The sequence below is a fragment of the Cnephaeus nilssonii genome (genome assembly GCF_951640355.1).
Source record: "Cnephaeus nilssonii genome assembly, chromosome: 11".
NCBI classification, from domain to species: Eukaryota; Metazoa; Chordata; class Mammalia; order Chiroptera; family Vespertilionidae; genus Cnephaeus; species Cnephaeus nilssonii.
Window position 1 is genome coordinate 81,350,207 of NC_137082.1, and position 18,819 is coordinate 81,369,025.

The 18,819-nt window shown below is 43.6% G+C and overlaps 1 protein-coding gene across 1 annotated transcript in view; it reads left to right on the forward strand.

Annotated features, from left to right (window-relative positions):
• The window catches only part of SLC14A2 (solute carrier family 14 member 2), a gene marked incomplete at its 3' end in the record, with an annotated part of 369,165 nt that overhangs the window by 332,171 nt on the left and 18,175 nt on the right, over positions 1–18,819 (forward strand). The window contains exons 7-12 of the mRNA XM_079784559.1: positions 384–512; positions 4,467–4,659; positions 7,437–7,584; positions 8,581–8,715; positions 10,335–10,384; positions 10,900–11,074. Of these exons, the coding sequence (XP_079640685.1) occupies positions 384–512; positions 4,467–4,659; positions 7,437–7,584; positions 8,581–8,715; positions 10,335–10,384; positions 10,900–11,074 (830 nt within the window). The remainder of the gene's footprint in view (positions 1–383; positions 513–4,466; positions 4,660–7,436; positions 7,585–8,580; positions 8,716–10,334; positions 10,385–10,899; positions 11,075–18,819) is intronic.

Sequence of the window (18,819 nt, forward strand, 5' to 3'; positions counted from 1 at the left end):
CAACACACACACACACACACACACACACACACACACACACACACACACAACTTTCCGATGTCACACCTCAGGTTTCTTTCAGATTTCCCTCTATACGTAGCAATCTGAGACTCCCCTGAGAAGGAGAGTGTAGATACAGAGAAGACAGAAGTGCATAATTTAATTCTAGATCAGCAAAGGTAGGTAATCAAGGCACACACACACACACACACACACACACACACACACACACGTGTGTGTGTGTGTGTGTGTGTGTGTGTGTGTCTGGAAGGTGCTGGCAGCTATGTGATTGCCCAACATCCATTGAATAAACTGACTCCTCAGTGAGCAGCAGGAGAGAGGGACAATGAGGTCAAACGCAGAGTAACTCTGCTTCCCCCCAGGTCTGCGATCGCCTCCGGACTCCACGGGTACAATGGGATGCTGGTTGGACTGCTGATGGCTGTGTTCTCCAAGAAGTTTGACTATTACTGGTGGCTTCTGTTTCCTGTGACCTTCACCGCCATGGCCTGGTGAGACTCCTCATTGTTTCTGCTCCCAGACCCACAGAGCCCCAAGATGACTGTGTCTTAGACTAGACAGGGATGTGCACCGTCACGAGGCCCCGCGTCTTCACAGTCAGGCTGGTCTGTCCTGAAAGACATTGTGGAAGTCCATGAGTTCAGTCGCGCACAAGAGGATCATGTTTGAATCTGGAGTGACAGGGACCCTTTAAAGCAACAAAGCACCGCACGTTTTTGTCTTGTGCTGATATTCCTCCTTGCATGACAGGCTTCATGAAAAAGGTTGACATTCATTTCCTACATGCACAGTGCTAAGCAGTGTAGGGCTATTGCTGTCCCCGTGTACAGAAGGAAAGACCAAGGCACACAGAGATTACATAGCTTGTCCCAAGGTCACACTTGGTAAAAAGTGATCACTGCTAGCCTTCTGAACCCAGAGCCTGCACTACTAAACCCCAGGCTCTATGGTAATCATCTATCCTGCAGCCGAACCGAGATCCAAAAGCTGAAAACTCACTGGTGATAGATGCATAGAGCTTTCCTGGACCAGTGCATCTGTATTCAGAGCATAGAGTCTTTGATGAGAAACATCAGTTGAGATCTTACTGTGAAATCACCTCATTTTGCAGAAGGAAGGTAAAGTAAGGTAGGAGGGTATAAAGAACTATCCACTGGGCACAGTGTGTGCGAGGCTTTTTACTCGTAGGGGCCTTAGTTCACTTGCATCCATAGCAGGCCTGCAGGGTCCGAGGGCACCTGCTGAACGCAGAGGCAGGAGGCCCAAAGCGAGTGAACCCGTAGCCTCCAGCCCTGGGCTCACCTCCTCTCAGACATGCTGACTGATTTTTAGCATCTCTAAGTAAATGTCTTTCTTTGGTTTCAAAGTCTAGAGTTACTAAAAGCAGTTAGTTTAATGTAGTTTAAGTACTGTTCCATTACTTTTTAGTAGTGCTTGCAAATAAATTACTACATTGAGCATTCCAGGCAATTTATGTTTTTTCTTAGGGCTTCTTTCTTAATCTATCAGGACAAGCAGCTAAAGCAGTCAATTCTGTTGGGGATTTCCTTAATGTCTCCCACAGGCCCCCATGTAAGGAGTAGGAAGACTTGTCCTTATTTGCATACATTTGGTTTATAACTGCATAGATTAAGCCCCTTGGCACAGTGCCTCAGCCACATCACACTGGGTGGCAATTTGGCTGAGCTGTGTGCTACTACTGTAGTTGTTCACTTATCTCACGGAGTCCTTAAAAGCCAATCCACAGCATAGGTATTAGCAGTGTCATTTTCCAGGTTTATCCAACTAATGTTTGCTGGGTGTCTGCTATATGCATGGACTATTCTAGGTGTTAGGGACCATTGTGAACAAGAGAAGGTCTCCATCCTCTTAGACCTTACATTTTTCTTGGCAAAGATAGAAATAAACGCATGAACCGGTGAATTAAAGGTCATTTCAATGTGTGATAAGTACTTGAGGAAAATAAGATGGGGCAAGTGAAACAGAGAATGATTCCAGATGTGGATATCAGAACGCCACTTTGCAGAGGGGTGTTTGACCTAAATGACAAGAAGGTGCCTGCCATCTGCAGATCTGGGTGAAGGATGCTGCAGGCAGAAGCAGCACATGGACAAAGACCCCAAATGGAGACGTGTGATGTATTCAAGAAACAAGACCAGTGGGGCTGAAACCCAGAATGGAGGGGGGCAGAAGGTGAGGCAGAAGTAGATGAGGGCCAGACCCCATATGCCTCGTAGATCAATAGGCCTTTGGATTTTCATTACAACTGTGATGGGAAGCAGTCAAAGGGTTTACCAGAGGAGTGATGCAATATAGTTTAAATTTAAGCAAATAACTCTTCTTACAGTGTGGGGGATGGATTTCAACTGGACAAGAGTAAATACTGAAGGCATAGTGAGTTGTTTGCTACAATAACCCACAAGGGATGAGGACAGTCTAGAACAGGGTAGTATATGGGAGGTGGTGAGAAGTGGTTGGGCTTGGGTATATTTTAAGGAAAGTAGAAGCAATAGGACTTCCTGAGAGGCTGTGGGGTATGGGGTTTGTGGGGGATGACTCAGATACTCCTATAACTTTCCTGAGCACCTGGTTTGATGGAGAAGACTAAGAAAAACAGGTTGGTGGTTGGGGACAGGATGCAAATTGAGGGTTCTGTTTAGACATGAAACTTTAAACTTCCAAGTTAGAGGTGTTGAGTAGGTCACTGGATATGCAAATCTGGAACTTAGTGATATGGTCAAGATTTGGAACTCAGAGGCAGATAGAAGATATTTTTTGTCCATGGAACTAAAGATATTACCCAGAAAGAGAAGATGAGAGAGAGAGAGAGAGAGAGAGAGAGAGAGAGAGAGAGAGAGAGAGAGAGAAGAGAGGGAGAGAGAGAGTCATAGGATCTTCTAATATTTAGAAATTGGCTAAAGAGAGGAAGAACAACTGACAGAGTTGTGAAGGAACTGCTGGAGAAGCAAGAAAAAAAACTGAGGATGTACAGTGTCATGGCAACCCAGACAGAGAATGTTTCAATCTAGTCAGAGGGTCCAGCAATCAAATGCTGGGAGCAGGGGATGACTATGGATTTGACAAGATAGACATCATTGGTGAACTGGATGAGAGTCATCTTCATGGGGAGAACTCTGATTAGAGTGGGTTTGGGAAAGCATTGGAGGAGAATGATTGGGGTAGCAAAGATAGATAATATTTCTGAGGTGTATTGCTGTAAAAGGAAAGAGAAATTGGGCAATAACTGAGCAGACATTAGATTAAAGGGGGAGGGCTTTTAAAGGTAGAAGATACTAGAATATGTTTGTGTACTTATGAGGATAATCCAGAGAAAAAGGAGAAAATCACAGTTGGGAAATCTTTGAGATAGATTGGTTCCCTAGGTACAGGGAAAAGAATTTGCCTGATAAAGGAACAGAAACACATCCATTATATGAAAAAGGCAGTGAGGGGAGCATGTGGACACAGGGCAGTTGAATGTGGATCTTTCGGTGGGGAAATGAAGCATTTCTCATCTTGTCATTTCTATTTTCTTAATGAAGTAAAGCAAGGTGGTTAGCTGAAACTAAAGGAAAGCAGATGTGAAAGTTGAGGGGAAAAGAGGAGATGTGAAATACTTGTCTCAGCAAGCTGGAGAATTAATTGGCTAGGGATGTGAACAGGGTTTTCAGGCAGTCTTAAATGCCCATTTGGGCTTCACAGTCATCAATTAAAAGTAGACCACTCAGCCGGATCCTTTGATTTCATGTTTTGTCCTGAGCTCGCTGAGTGTGGAAGACGGAGGGTGTTAGGAGTCCAGGGTATCTGGTCCCTTCAGAGGAAACTAAAGCTAAAGAAGATGAATTGCCTAATGTTGCTCACTCAGCCTGTAGTTAGCATTTGCACTCAGCTCTTTCTTTCTCCAAAATCTGTGTTCTTTCCAAGGAAAAGGCCAAGAAGAGAGGAAACACAAACAACTCAAGGTGTCATTTTCACATGGTGGTTCCCAGAGTAGCTCAAAGTATTTTAACTGAATCCAATCCTGTGTGCTATCTATGTGCATGGCAGCCTCCTCCCAGAGGCCAGACCCCTAAAACATTATCACAGCTCAGCATAGTAGCCATTGCACATCTTGATGAGCCAAAGACAATACATGACATTTTGTAAGAATTACATTTTGTTTCACTTTCTTGGTTTAACTAACAAAGAAATGTCTAAATTATGCTATAAAGCTTTCTATTCAAGACAGGTTTATATTACTTTTAAATTGTGTTTCTCAAAGGTGGTGCCTTAAATTGAATACCCTGTTCCCAAACACAGGTCAATGGACTGCTTGAGTCTCAAGAGAGCCAGGAAGGACCATATCAGGGAGAGGGGACAGTAAACGGCACCGCGGCCAGAGCTGAGGAGATGGTGTAGCCTAAGCATGACTACAGTGATTAACCCTTCGTTTCCTCCATCTTCAGCCCAGTTCTTTCTAGTGCCTTGAACTCCATCTTCAGCAAGTGGGACCTCCCAGTTTTTACACTGCCCTTCAACATTGCCGTGACCCTATACCTGGCGGCCACAGGCCACTACAACCTCTTCTTCCCCACGACACTAGTGGAGCCCGTGTCTTCGGTGCCCAACATCACCTGGACGGAGATCGAAGTGCCCTTGGTAAGTTACCCTGTGGCAGATGAATTTGGACTCCCTGATTCCACTGCAGACCTTCTCTCTATCTGGTTCAGGTATCCCCAGGCTCTCTGCTTCTCTACATGCCCCTCCCTCACATGACGGGTCTGGTGGAGAAAAGGACGGGAAAGGGTCACTGCCACCTTCATATGGTCTTTCAACAAACCTTTATTGAAGCCCTAGCTGGTTTGGCTCAGTAGACAGAGAGTCAGCCCACAGACTGAAGGTTCCCAGGTTCAATTACCGTCAAGGGTATGTACCTCAGTTGCAGGCTCAATCCCCAGCCCTGGTCAGGGAACTTACGGGAAGCAACCAATCTCTCTCTCTCTCTCTCTCTCTCTCTCTCTCTCTCTCTCTCTTTGTTTTTTCTTCTTCTTCTTCCCCTTCCTCCTCCTCCTCCTCCTCCTCCTCCTCCTCCTCCTCCTCCTCCTCCTCCTCCTCCTTCTTCTTCTTCTTCTTCTTCTTCTTCTTCTTCTTCTTCTTCGCCCCTTCCATTCTCTCTAAAAATCAATGGAAAATCCTCAGGTGAGGATTAACAGACCACAAAAAATAAACTTTATTGAAGACCTAATCCGTGCCCTATCCATGAAGTATGGTCCAGGTGACAGTTGCAGTGACATGTGGCATTGCCAGAGAGAAAGGCACCACCCACCCTGTATTGTGTGACTGTACAGTCCAGCACTGAGGGGGCCAGAGTAGAAAGGGCCACAGAGAAGAGATGACTCTTGTTCACCTTCAAAATAAACAGTTAGAAAGTGGTAGAACCCAAATCCACGTACCCTGAAACCTAAGCACACTATCTGAGCTCCCCACCCAACCATGACTCTGACAACAGGCTTCTCTTCTACACCATCCAGAGCTGATTTGAAGACTCAATGCCATTTCCCTCTTTCTCTTTAAAACAATGAGGGGAATGACTTCTTTTTTGTTGAACAGGCATGTTGTTGTTACATGAGGATTATCTAGAGTATGAGGAGCCTGGCGCTCAGTAAATTTCCACCACACACCTGACTTTCCCTCACACCAGGGTGTCAGCTGTGGCCTGAAAAGCAGCGGGGAGGGGAGGGCAGGCCTCCTGGGGCCATAGTTCACCAGGTCCCTATAGAGGCTCCTTTCCAAGTCAGCTTGTTTCCTCATTCCTCTCATTCTTGGCCGCTTGGGCTTAAAATCTGTGTTCCCAGATGGAAGGTGGGAGCCCAATTCCCCTCAGCATTCCTCAGACTTCAGGAAGTAGTGGAATATTTATTGAGTAGCTTTCCAGCCTGTTCCCCCACTTAAGCTGAGTTCCCTGGACTGGCACAAAATGTTTCAGGTTCCTTTAAATAACACAGAGCCCCTACCCTGACATTCCTTGCACAAGTCTGTAGGGTTTAGCCCTGACAGTGCTTGGTTATTAAAAGGCCACCTCCTCAGAGACAAGGGTGGACAACTCCTAAAAGCTCTCAGAGACTCCTCAAGCAAAAAAAAAAAAAAAAAAAAAAAAAAATCATACTAACTTCAGAATCCAATCAAGTTGTGAAAAAAAAGTACAAAATTTTACCAATGGAAGAAAGACAATGAACTCCCAACATCTACAATAAATTGTCAATAACTCACCCATTGGTCCCCAAACTCCTTTGCACATTCAAAACCCCTAAGGCCCGGTCATGCTCCATACCAGTTAAATCAGAAAGTCTGGGAGGAGCCAGGCATCAACATTGTTTGTAAAGATATTTAGGTGGTTCCTGTGTACATGAAGTTTAAAAACCACTGAGCTATTCAATACATAGTTATTAAGCACCTATAAAGTACCCTGCCACAAGGGAGCCCTGTCCTCAAAAAGGTCACATGACCTGGTAGTGGAAAAAAGAGTTTGCAGGATTTTAAAGCTGGAATATCATCTGCTAGGCCAGCCTTTTCATTAGAGAGAATGGCACCAGAGCCTAAAATGAGGAGGTGACATGCCCATGGTCACACAACCTTGTACAGAGCCCCCCTGAAAGCTGGAGCCCTCGAGCCCCAGGCCAGGGCTCTTCCTACCCTGCCAATCTCCTTCCCTTCCTTTTTGCCCTCAAAGGACAGCCAGAATGTGGGTGATTCAGCTTGAGCAGAAAAAGACCATCTGACATCACTGCCAGTTAATCATCTTCAATTCCAACATCACCAAATGACGCTCAGCTCAGGGACGGTTGGGCTTTGTGCTGTTCTCCAGACGTTCTTCACATTACTTTCTTCAATGCTGAGTGCTCCTCCTTCCCCGGGGCTTCCTAGTCCCCAGGCTAACACTGAATGTGCAGCAGCCACCAAAGAGACTAGGGGTCAAGTTCAGAGGTTGTAGCTTGGGCTTGGCCACCAATATGCTGAGTGACCTTTGGACCAATCATCCATCAAAATGGCCTTGAATGGTCCTAATATTCCTGGAGAATTTCTAGGATTTCCCGTCATTCACTGAAATCCCCAATGGTAGTCTAGAGAGGAGGTTCCCTAAAAGTAGAAGCCATGTGTACCTCAGAAACACCCCGCCCAGCCCCTGGGTTGGGGAGCCCTGCTTGGCTTTGCATGAGCAATGCTCAGATGCCTGCAAGGTGGTGGAGTGAGGAGCTATTTGTTCCAGGTCACACCCTCCCATCTTCTCTCACACACTGGAGGGCACAGCCATACTCCCGTTCAGCCCCATTACCCACCCACCCACCCACCCCCAGAATGGCTCAGTCCTGGCCCCGAGTCTGGTCTTTGCATGACCAGCCCACACTCCAATGACCTGGATTCTATTTACTTTGCAGCTGCTACAAGCCATCCCCGTCGGGGTTGGCCAGGTGTACGGCTGCGACAATCCCTGGACAGGTGGCGTGTTCCTGGTGGCTCTGTTCATCTGCTCGCCACTCATCTGCTTGCATGCAGCCATTGGCTCCATCGTGGGGATGCTAGCAGGTAGAACAGCACCCCTCTCTACAGGGATCATTTCCCCACGGTCATTCTCACACACACATAACCAATATCTAGACTTGCTATCTTCACTGGAGTTTGTAAACACTGTCAGGTTACTTCTCCATTTCTTGACTCTCCAAAGGGAGCAGATTGCAGTAGCAGGACACATGGAGAAATACAAGGGGAACGAAGACCAGTAGGCTTGCAGACTGAGCCTCTAGGAGCTAAGGGGTAGAAGCAGAAGCTGATAGGCAGGGGCATAAGTGAGCCAACACTTTGAAATTTTGAGTAAGCTAAAAGAAAAAAATATTCTCAAAAATTGTATTGCCACTTGAAAATGTAATTTAATATATGCATGCGTGTACACACACCTATATATGTGTATGTGGACAACAGAGTCAGAAATTAGAGTTCGGGGCATTGGGAATAGGAACCTATTGACTCATCCCAATATTTTGCAAAAATGTCTTAGAAGCAGAAATTTTTTTAAAAAGCTATCTGAAAAAAATTTCAAACTTATCAAAAATGAAAGTAACACAAGAGCCACCCATAATCCTTTACCCAGATTCACTGATTGTTCACATCTCACCCAGTTTGCTGTATCACTTCTCCATCTCCATATGTCTACGTGTGCACATTCATGCTTTTTCTCAACCATTTGAAGCAGAATGTTTTCAATTGAAATTTTTCTTGCTAAAAATGTAGCTTCTCTGGCCAAAGAGAGGGCTAGAGTCCTATGGCCTTGCCCTCCCCGCCACCCTGGAAGTAGCCATACATCTGTGTAAAATCTTTGAAAAACAGCTTGGAAACCACTGCTCTCTTCCCATTGATGGTTTCCAGAGACCAGACACCATCTGTAGAGGCTCCTTCGATGGGTAGCTATAGCGGGTGTCAGGGGGAACGGCTGGGATGAGGCCACCCTGGGTCCCAGCACCAGCCACAAGATGCCTTTGTGCTGTGACCCAGAACCAGCCAGAAACACCACACCTTGTCCCACAGCCCTGACAGTGGCCACGCCCTTCGAGATGATCTACATGGGCCTCTGGAGTTACAACTGCGTCCTCGCCTGCATCGCCATCGGGGGCATGTTCTACGCCCTCACCTGGCAGACCCACCTGCTGGCCCTTGTCTGTGGTGAGTATTTGGGAAAGCTGACAACCAAGTCACTCTACTATTCCTCCCTTCCCCAAACCCACCTTTGGTGATAAAACCCATGGTGACCACTAATCAGAAGTGAGCAGCAGTGATAGAAAGACCAGTGGCTTGGGTCTTTCATATCTGGGCGACTTGAGGTGCCTCCTCCATCACATAGTGCATTCCTACTCTCAATAACTCTTCATTCAACAATTATTTGTAAAGCACCACTAAGTGCCAGGCCCCAAGCAAGGCATGGAAGACACAGTAGTGTCATAAGGACATGGTCTAGCAAAAGAGGAGCCATTGCACAGTTATTAAGATTGTGATGTCTAAAAAGATTTGTTGGGAAGATCTAATGAGATGGTGTACTTGGGAGCATCAAGACCTAAGAAAAATATAATATAGCTCTATGGAAGCTTGAATGTGTAAGAGTAAAGACAGAATGCTGTGTCCAAGGAGAAATTGAGCACAATCATTATATCTGCACCCAGCACCACACTATGTGCCATATAAACATATGAACCCTCTTAATCCTCCCAAGATCACTACCAGGCATAGATTGTGAACCTGTTTTACAGATGAAGAAATGAGACTCAGAGGGATTAATGAACCTAGAACTCAGCTATTAATGGCAGAAGCAGGAATCAAACCCCAGTCCCATCTTTCCATCAGCCTTTCTGCCCTGGTTTGCTTACATTCTCTGGAAACAGCAGGATTTTAATAAGCCAAACTAGAGACAGAGCAGAATAGCATCCAGGAGAGTTTTCCTTTTGTTTTCTCCCACTTCAGTGTGGAAATGCTAAATGACTTCCATGTCTCTTGTATTCCCCTCAGCATAGCACAAGGATGGGCATGGAGACAGTGACTTCAGTAAATATCTGTTAAGTCAAAAGCACCAGGTATTTTGAAGGTCAGATTGGAACTGCCTTTGGCCTTCAAAAAAGTTGCAGGTTCCTGTGGCTAGAACCTTCTGGGGAGGCTTCAGAGGGAGGCTGAGGTTCATCTCAACACTTTCAGTGTGGGATCTGGACAGGCAGAGAGGGGAGAAGGTGTTCTAGACAGAGAAACAGAGAGTAAAGGGGTAGGGGAAGAAGGAGCTTGTCCAGAGGCACCAGGGGTATGGCAGGTCTCCCCTAACTATCCTGGGGGCCCACATCCTGTGGTTGAACCCAGATGCCTGGCTCCTAGGGATGAGCTCAGAGACCAAATAAGGTCCAACTCTGACGGGACTTGGTGAGGGTCCAATGGCATCAGCGTTGCTGAGAATCTTGGACAGGAGGGGCCTTATCTGGAGCTCATGTAGTCTGACCACTCACCCCACAGACAAGTAATCATTCAGGCCTGTGCTTGACCATCTCAAAGTCAGTGTGGACAAGCAAAAGATGCTTATGACCCCTGACTCTATGCAAGGCCACCATGGAAATGGGAGGGGATAAAAGAATATGTAAGCCTTACCCTCTGCCCTCAGAGAATGCACAGTCTGGTGGGAGATGGGCCACATGTCAAGATGTGGTGTAGACACTGAGGCTGCTGGAGACAGGCTGAGATCCCTGCTCTTGGAGAGGGTTAGGGGGTGGGGCCTGGGAGCTGACTAGATGATCCTTGTTCCTCTGCAGCCTTGTTCTGTGCATATATGGGAGCAGCCCTCTCCAACATAATGGCAGTGGTAAGTTTGGACTCTCCAGAACACTGTGCCCTTCCCTAGCCAGTGCTTCAGGATGTTTGGAGTCTTGAGGAAGAATCCTGAGTGAGTTATAGTAGCCAATACTCTGCACAATGCCTTTGTCAAGGTTTATCTAGGGTTTGTCCTGAGAAGCGCTGGCACCTGGGTACAGTTGCCTCTGAAGTGTGCATGGTGTGTGTGTGTGTGTGTGTGTGTGTGTGTGTGTGTGTGTGTGTGTGATGCAACCAACAGTGGAAAACAAGGATGCACAGATAGTACTTGTGTTTGGCTGAATGTTAGAGGCCATCATTTCTAGGCCAATTTTCAGCTCCATCATTAAAAGATTCTGGTTGTGTCCAAAGGTGACAACACCTCAAATTCATAGACGAACTCCTCTGTCCTTAAGACTCCAGAAACCAATGTTGTCACTAGGGGAGGTGTCCCAATCTCAACCCCTACCACATCCTTCTCCCCCAGGATCTAGGAACATTTTCAGACAACAGTGCTTTTGCTTCCAGGTTGGTGTACCACCAGGCACCTGGGCCTTCTGCCTCTCCACCCTCATCTTCATGCTCCTGACAACCAACAACCCCGCCATCTACAAGCTGCCCCTCAGCAAGGTCACCTACCCAGAGGCCAACCGCATCTATTATCTGACCTTGAAAAGCACTGAAGAAGAGAAGTCCCCCAGCGGTGACTAGCCAAGTTCCAGGCAGAAATGCTCTTTGCCTGAACCTTGTTCTGCTCTCTGTGGTCTCGATTCTGGGTCAATCAGCTACAGCACCTGCTTTCTTTGCCTCTCCTTGCACCTGTGCAGAACCAAACACACCAACAACTCTCTTTCCTGATGCTGGTTTTCTCTCTCTGACCAAATTGCCACAGCTATCCATCATGTGACATTAGAGGAAGTTGGTAACAAGCTTACTGGAGTTAGAAGCAAGGCATGTGTTTTCAAAGTCATCGACTTAAAACAAGAACATTATTTGTTTGTATTTAGTATTTGGGGAAGGCGATTAAGAGATAATCTTGTTGGCATGTTTAACTAAATAATAGATGCTGTAAAATTGATCTTAATGAGTTGTTCCTAGGCAGACACAGAATGAATGAAAATTCAGGGGACACATGCAAAGAATTGAAGGCACCATAGTACACAGAGCTAGTGGCTGATGGGCACATACAGCTTTACATAAAACCTTACACTGATAACATTTTAAAATCGAAATAGGGACAATGAGGGCACTGGAAGTGTCTAAATATGGAGTCTCAAATGTTTAGTGGTCAGAGTAAAGGGCAAGGTGATATTCCATAGGAAGGAATTAATTAATTAGAATCCTCCATGTGACTTTTTTATGAAGGATAAGCATTTCTCAGTGTAACTCAAACCAGCAACTTTGGGCAGAAATTTCAGTTGAGGAAAATACCTGAGTTCATTTGTGAATAGCTGGGAAAGTTTATTCCATTTTTTTATTTGCTTATGGGTATTGGAGGCTCTTTAACATCTGATATTTCAATGGTTAGCCTTGACTTTAGATAAACAAACTATTATTTATGAATTTTATAATTTGGCTTCCCAATTAATACAGTAACTAGCTTGCATTTAGTCTTTAGTTGTATATAGATCAGGAGTTGACAAACTTTTTCTGGAAAGGGTCAAATAGTAAATATTTTTGGCTCTGGAGGCCATAGTCTCTTTTGCAAATACTCAACTCTATCATTGTAGTGAAAAGTAGCCTGGGATGGTATATAAATGAATGGGTGTGGTTGAGTTCAAATAAGACTTTATCAAACAGACAGCAAGCTAGATGTGGCCTTCAAACAGTAGTATGTCAGTGCCTGCTACACATAGCCAACATAACAATGGTCAGGCATGGATGGGCAATCAGCAGGCCAAAAGGACACCACCAGGTTCTATACCACAGACATGTACCTACTGGGTGATAGTGTGAAAATTCTTAGGAAGTGGAGGGGATAAAAGTGGTGGGAGATGGGCCACAGAAAGTGAGATTAGTATGACCAGACTCAGGAAGATGCACCCTGAGGCCCTCAGAGAATGACAGACCCAGTGATGTGTACCAACGGGTACAGGTTTAACCGTCCCTCCTTCTACACAGATGTCTGGGAATCACTCCTAAGGCTCACCGTCCTCCACTTCCTCACCCTGTTCCCCCCTCTGCCAGTGGGCTCACCACCGTGCAAGGAAGAAAAAACCATGACCTTTCAGAAGCTCAGGAGCTTCCAGCAGCAAGAGCAGAGAGGCTCATAGAAACTCAGGGTTAGAAGGGAGTGTGAAGGCCATGTAGTCCCTCATCTTGTGATTCAGAGGCTTCTATAGGAAGCTCAGGGGCTTCAGTTCCCAGCCAGACTTCCAGCCAGGGCACAATTACCCAAAATGGAAGGGAGACCCCAAGGTATTCTAACAAGAGATAACAGAATCAGAGATACCCCACTAATTGCCCTAGGAAATCGCCTCTTCTCTCCATTAAGCCCTTGAGAAGCTCCACCCAAGAACTGAACTATCTTTTATTGGATTTCTAGGAGAGGAAAACTAGTTGGATATGAAAATTCTTTCAGCTCACTTGAGTAACTTTATCTCCTCCCCTCTCTTCTCTTCCCTCCCCACTTCATAGTTTGTCCTTTATGGGGTACCACTTTGAACACAGGGATCTAGGTTTTGTGGGTTTTTTTCCTCCCAAGTTTCCACTTTAACAATCCCCGCTCCCAAGAATGAAGAGTTTAACTATATTACAAGATGCCAAACTCATTTGAAGACAAATGGATAAAAGCTAAGTTAGTCAGAAAAATGAAAAAATATGCCCAGCAAGTCTGGAAAAACCACAGGGCCCCAGAAAGTCTATAATACATTGTGACCAAAATGGCAAGATATTTATGTAGAAATAGAAAAACAAATTATCTGCTAGTTTGAGCAGAAGTAAAAATCCCCAGGCCTCTGAGAAGTCTGCCCCGTGCAGGTTACACTGTCTACAGGCCACGGACAGATGCCCAGATGTCCTCTGAAGTAGCCCAAATAGTCTCATGGGACAGGAGAGCTCCCTGGAGTGACCTTGCCCCACCTTCACCAGCACTTCCCCATCTCACTGACGCCTTGAATGAGTAGAGGCAGGAGCCCTAAACTTATAGATTCTCACCACCAGCATGAGGTTGCAAGGGGGCAGGCCACTGATATTGTCTACTATCACCCCAAATACCAGCAGGAGCTTTTGGAAAACTGAACATAAGTATTTGTGGCTGAACATTAATAAGCAGTCATTAGAGAGAGAAGGAATATAAGTGTTGGACTGGGGAGAAGGGGACTTTAAAGGAAACACTGTCTTAAAATCTCTTTTTCTATCACGCACACCCCTTTCCCCTGTCCTCTCCCCAAATCTTTATCATCTCCTCTCCCTCTGGCCTCATCATCTCCCCCTCCCATTTTCATCTTCTCTGCTACATGGTAGAGTTCTATTGTCATCATGGAACAGCATTGTCCTGCTGTATTTTTAAATCATTTGATCTCGAATCATCTTTCCAATCATTTTTATGATAATTAACATAGTCAAGTTTTCTACTTCTTCTTGGTCAAACTTGAGAGTTTATTTGCTGGGAAATAATCTATTTTCTTTAGTTTTAAATTTTTGACACCATAGAGTTACTCATAATGTTTTCACAATAATTCAATCTCTTGTGTATCTGTGGCTTTGTCTCCTTTGTAATTTCTAATCTTATGTGATTTTGCTCTCTCTTTTCCTTAATCAGGTTTGTGAGAGATTCACCCATTTTATTGGCTTTGACAAGGAAGCAGTTTGGAATTAATTTGTTATTTCTACTTGTTGTGGTTTGTTCTTTATTTTATTGATTTTTTTCCCTGTTTTCTGGTGTTTTGTTTAAATGTTCTTTTTTTTTTCAAGTGTTTTAAAATTGATGTAAAGTTTCTTCATTTTAGATCTTTTTCCTTTAATGACATAGGCATTTAAGGCTATTAATTTTCCCCTGAGTATACCTTTAGCTGTGTACTGTAGGTTTTAAAATAAAATATTCTACTTTTATCAGTTTTTAAATAGTTTATAATTTTAGTTTTGATTTCCCTTTGATCCAAGGATTATTTAAGAATGTGTTTCTTAATTTCCAGCACTTAGGATCTTTGTGATACTTTTAAACTTTCTATACCTAGTTTTATTAGATTAAAGACAGAGAATATGGCCTGTAAAATCTCTATTTTAAATTTTTATGAATTTTTTTTTGTAGCCAATTACTTGATTGATTTTGGACATTTAAAATGCAAATTTTTATTTGAAAGAAAGATATTAAATTGATTTATTAATTGCATCATTCGATTATTCTATGTGCTTATTTATTTTTTGTCCATGGGATCTTAATTATGAAATGGGTTTATTAAAATTTAACTATAATTGTATAGCTTACTAAACTCCTTTGTATTTGTAAAACTTTTGCCTCATATATGTAGCAGCTATGTTGTCTGATGCCTTTGACTATCATTTATTCTTCATAGATTTTTATCTTTTAATATTACAACTGCTCGTTTTTATGCTCATTAGTGCTTTTAACCTCATATCAGCTTATTAATGTTGCCACACCTATTTTCTGATATTTTCTTATACCTTTGTTTTAACCATTATCATTTTCTTTTAACTATATATCTTAAAAAATAACATAGAGCAATGTTTTGTTTTTAACCTAATCTAAGTGTTTCTGTAATTTAGTAGGATAATTCAACCTCTTCATATTTATTGTAACAATCAATATGCTTCTTTTATTTATTCCACTTTATTTTTACTATTTACTTTTTGTTACTGCTTCTGTTTTCCTAACTTTTCTCCTTTTGCACATTCTATTATGTTACTATCTTTTTCTTTTTTTCCTTTGTTCATTTGGAAGCTCTGTTGTATTTCTTCCATTCCACTACTGGTCACTGCTTCTTTCCCAATGCTCATAAGCAAAACTATATTTCTCTGTTGTTATATAAAAGCAAGACACCAAATTGTTTACCCACACAAGCTACCCCATTTTGCCAATGCTCCTTGCTCACCCTGTGGAATGAAAACCTTTACACTACTTTCACTCCTCCCCAAGGTCCCCATCCCTAACACACTTACTTCTCCAATATTTTCCACCTCTAGATTTTGCTGAGATCATTTTTTATTTTTCCCCTTGCAATATTTATCTTTTTTTAAAAAAAAAAAGGAATTGTATTATTGTCCCTTTGGAGTTTACTATTTATATTGGGCATGTTACCTTTTATCACTGTTTTCTCTACCCATCACCTCCCCCTGTTTTGTAATCTTGGTTCTTATTCATTAATTACCTGTTTAGGAGTCCTTCTTTTTTTATTTTCTTCAAATAATATATGACAGAATACAGGTGTCGCGTTCTCTGACTGTTTGCATGTCCACGGTTTCTTTCTCCTGCTAAGTGAATGGCATTTCAGCTGGGGGTGGGGTGTCTGGGCTATAGCCTTTCCCCTCAGTTGTCTGGAGGTGTTGTGTCTTCATTTTCTGGCTGCCAAGTGTTACAAATATGAAATCTAATGTCAATATCATCCTTTTATTTTATAAACAACCTGTTCTTTCTTTCTAGAAGGTTGTAAGATTTTCTCCTTATCTTTGGAGTTCAGGGTTTTTCTGAAGTTAAGCCTAAGTCTTTTCCCATCAATACTGCCTTTCAAGCTGCAAACTCAAGAAAGCTTCAGCTAACATTTCTCTGGTTAGTGCTTTTCCTCCCTCTCTTCCTTTTTCTATTTCTGGAATGCCTATTATCCATTTGTCAGTTCTCCTTGGTTTCTGCTCCAAGTTGATCGTCTCCTTCACAATGTTTACCATTTGTGTTTTTGCTCTGCTTTGAGATATTTCTTCCACCTGATCTTCTAGACCACTGACTCAGATCCCAACAGTAGCCTGTCTTTTCTTCAATTCAACAGATAAGTTGACTACTTTAGTTCAAAATTCATGTTTTTCATTTCACAGTATCTTTGGGATGGGAGTCACAGTTGAATCTCCACGTGTGTTTCTATTATGCTTTTGTTGTTGTCTTATCTCCTCTTGCTCTGTAAATCAGATACAGCTTCTGGTAACTCGTGGCCCCAAATGTTTGTCGTTCCCCTTATTCCCTGACTAATGGGCCCCTGTATTGGTAACTCAAGAACACTTGCCAACTTGCATGAGACCAGGCCCTAGAAACTCTGACTTGTGGCCTGACCTCATTCACTCATTCACCCAAGTGACATTGTATGAGGAACTGTTAATATGTTACTCAGGCCCCCACTTGACAACAAACCAGGAAAGACTCAGACCAGTTCCTGCCTTCAAGGAATTCATTTTATGAGGATTTGCCTGGCCAGGTGAGTAGTCTCACCTGAGGTGAAGATGTAGATCACACCAAAGATTCCCTGAGCCACCTAAGTTAACAGCACCAGTTTCATTATTTTGAGTGAATTTATCTGTTGGGTTGGTATTCTGCTCAGAAAAAGTATCAAGGAGGATTTTAAGGGTCCCGGAAATTTTCTGTGCCTATCCTCCACCTGTCTTCTATCTTGCCATTACCTGTACCCAAACATTCCCAGCCATCCTTTATAATTGAACCTGTTAAAATATAAACAGTTCTGGGAAGGTAACACAGTAAGCATGATCAGTCATTTGCATCTTAGGTTAAAGGAATGATTTCTGAGAATAGGTTGAATGAAAAAGGAGGGGAGAGTACAAAGGAAAAAATGGGTAGCACATTTTAAGAAAGTCTTTGGCAAGGAAGGGTCTGCTGAATGACTAAGGTCTGAAGACCCCTTGGCTCATCAGGAATGCTAGTGAAGGTGCTGTATTTGGTTTAGAGAAAAGAAGAAATGACTGGGTCTACAGTATGAGGTAACACATGTGGAAGAATAAGTCAACTTACTCAAAGTTACTTTGGAACATAGAACAAGGAGGGAGTGATAAGCAGGCAGACTTTGAATCAGTGGAGAGAAGTGCTTTTTAACACTGGAAGTTGTCTTGTGAAACCCTGAGTTCCTCGCTCTGGCAGTGCAGGCCAGGAACCAGAGGCCTGTTGGGGATGCTTGCTTTGGTGAGGGTAGACGAGATAACCACTGTAGACTTTCTCTACCAACTCCAAGTTTCAGTGATTCCATGGCCCTGGGTTCCTACAGAGGAATGAGGAGGAGATATTACTGAGGTGGCAAAAAGTTAAGAACATAGAGATGGAATGTACCCAAAATATACCATTGTTGTCTTTACAGCTTGTCTCAGGGCTTAACTGGCTAGCCATGGGGTCAGTTTACCAAAATGCTCACCATGGTTTTTTGTGTGGATGCAAGGTGAGGCACCAACGTCACTCAGCTATGCCTTGTCCTTCACCTTCTCCTCCTTATCACTCTCCTCTCTCAGGTGGTTCTTCTGGTCAACCCTCTAAGATCTGCCCATCAAGATACTCAATCTTCCTGGCCTGTATCTGTGGCTACATCAAACCCATGTGCTTTCATTTTTTTGTGCTTCCTGTAAGAGTCTTTGCTTTCTTGGGTCATAAGGCTGCAAGGGCCTGGGGACAGCTATAATATAAAACCAGTTATGGGTTGGTAGTTTCAGGGTGACTATGATTTCTACTCAATAAACCTCAGTTTCATTTGGCAATTTTAAAGGCCTTCGTGTGTGTGTTTTTAAATACATTTTTAGTATTTTCTAAGAGGAAGGAAGAGGGAGACCGAGATAGACACATCAATGCTAGGGTCAAGCCCACAACCTGGGCATGTGCCCTGACCAGGAATCAAACCCTGACCTCCTGGTTCATAGGTCAACGCTCAACCACTGAGCCACACCAGCTGGGCAAGGCCTTCATTTTCTTTATGTGAGATTATTTTTAACTTGCCTGCCTTTTCCTGCCTCTTGCCATTCTGAGAAGATAGACAAATCCATAGGGAATCCTTCTGTCCTTCCAATGTCCCAAAGAGAGAAGTGAGGAGATTACCAGAAAAGTCCTCTTAAAGTATGTGAATCAATAATTAGGAGCCCCCAGCCCCTCCTACAGCTGCACAGGCTGCTGGAAAAGATGAAATAAAGGAAGTAGCTCTTTAGAGAACATTTAGCTCAGCTTGCATTTATTCCTCATAAACTCGGGCTTCTTCCTTTGGAAGAATCCGACTTCTCCAAGTTTAGCCTCTGGTGGTCAATGCAGCCTCCTCTCTCTGAGATGTGGAAATGTAGAGTTGAAGAGAGCCATGAGCGTTGGAAACTTAGTTCTGAAGTGAATTCTGGCTAACTGAGCCTCAAGGGAATAATCTGTAGGTACAGGCTGATATCTTGGGGAGTTGTTGGTTAATTTTTCTTAATTATGAATTATTTCATATCCTAGAAGGAGGAACAAAAGTTGCCAAAACAAAACCTGAAAGCCCACCTGTGTATCATTACATTTGTGACACCCAATAAAAGGCCAAGGAAAGT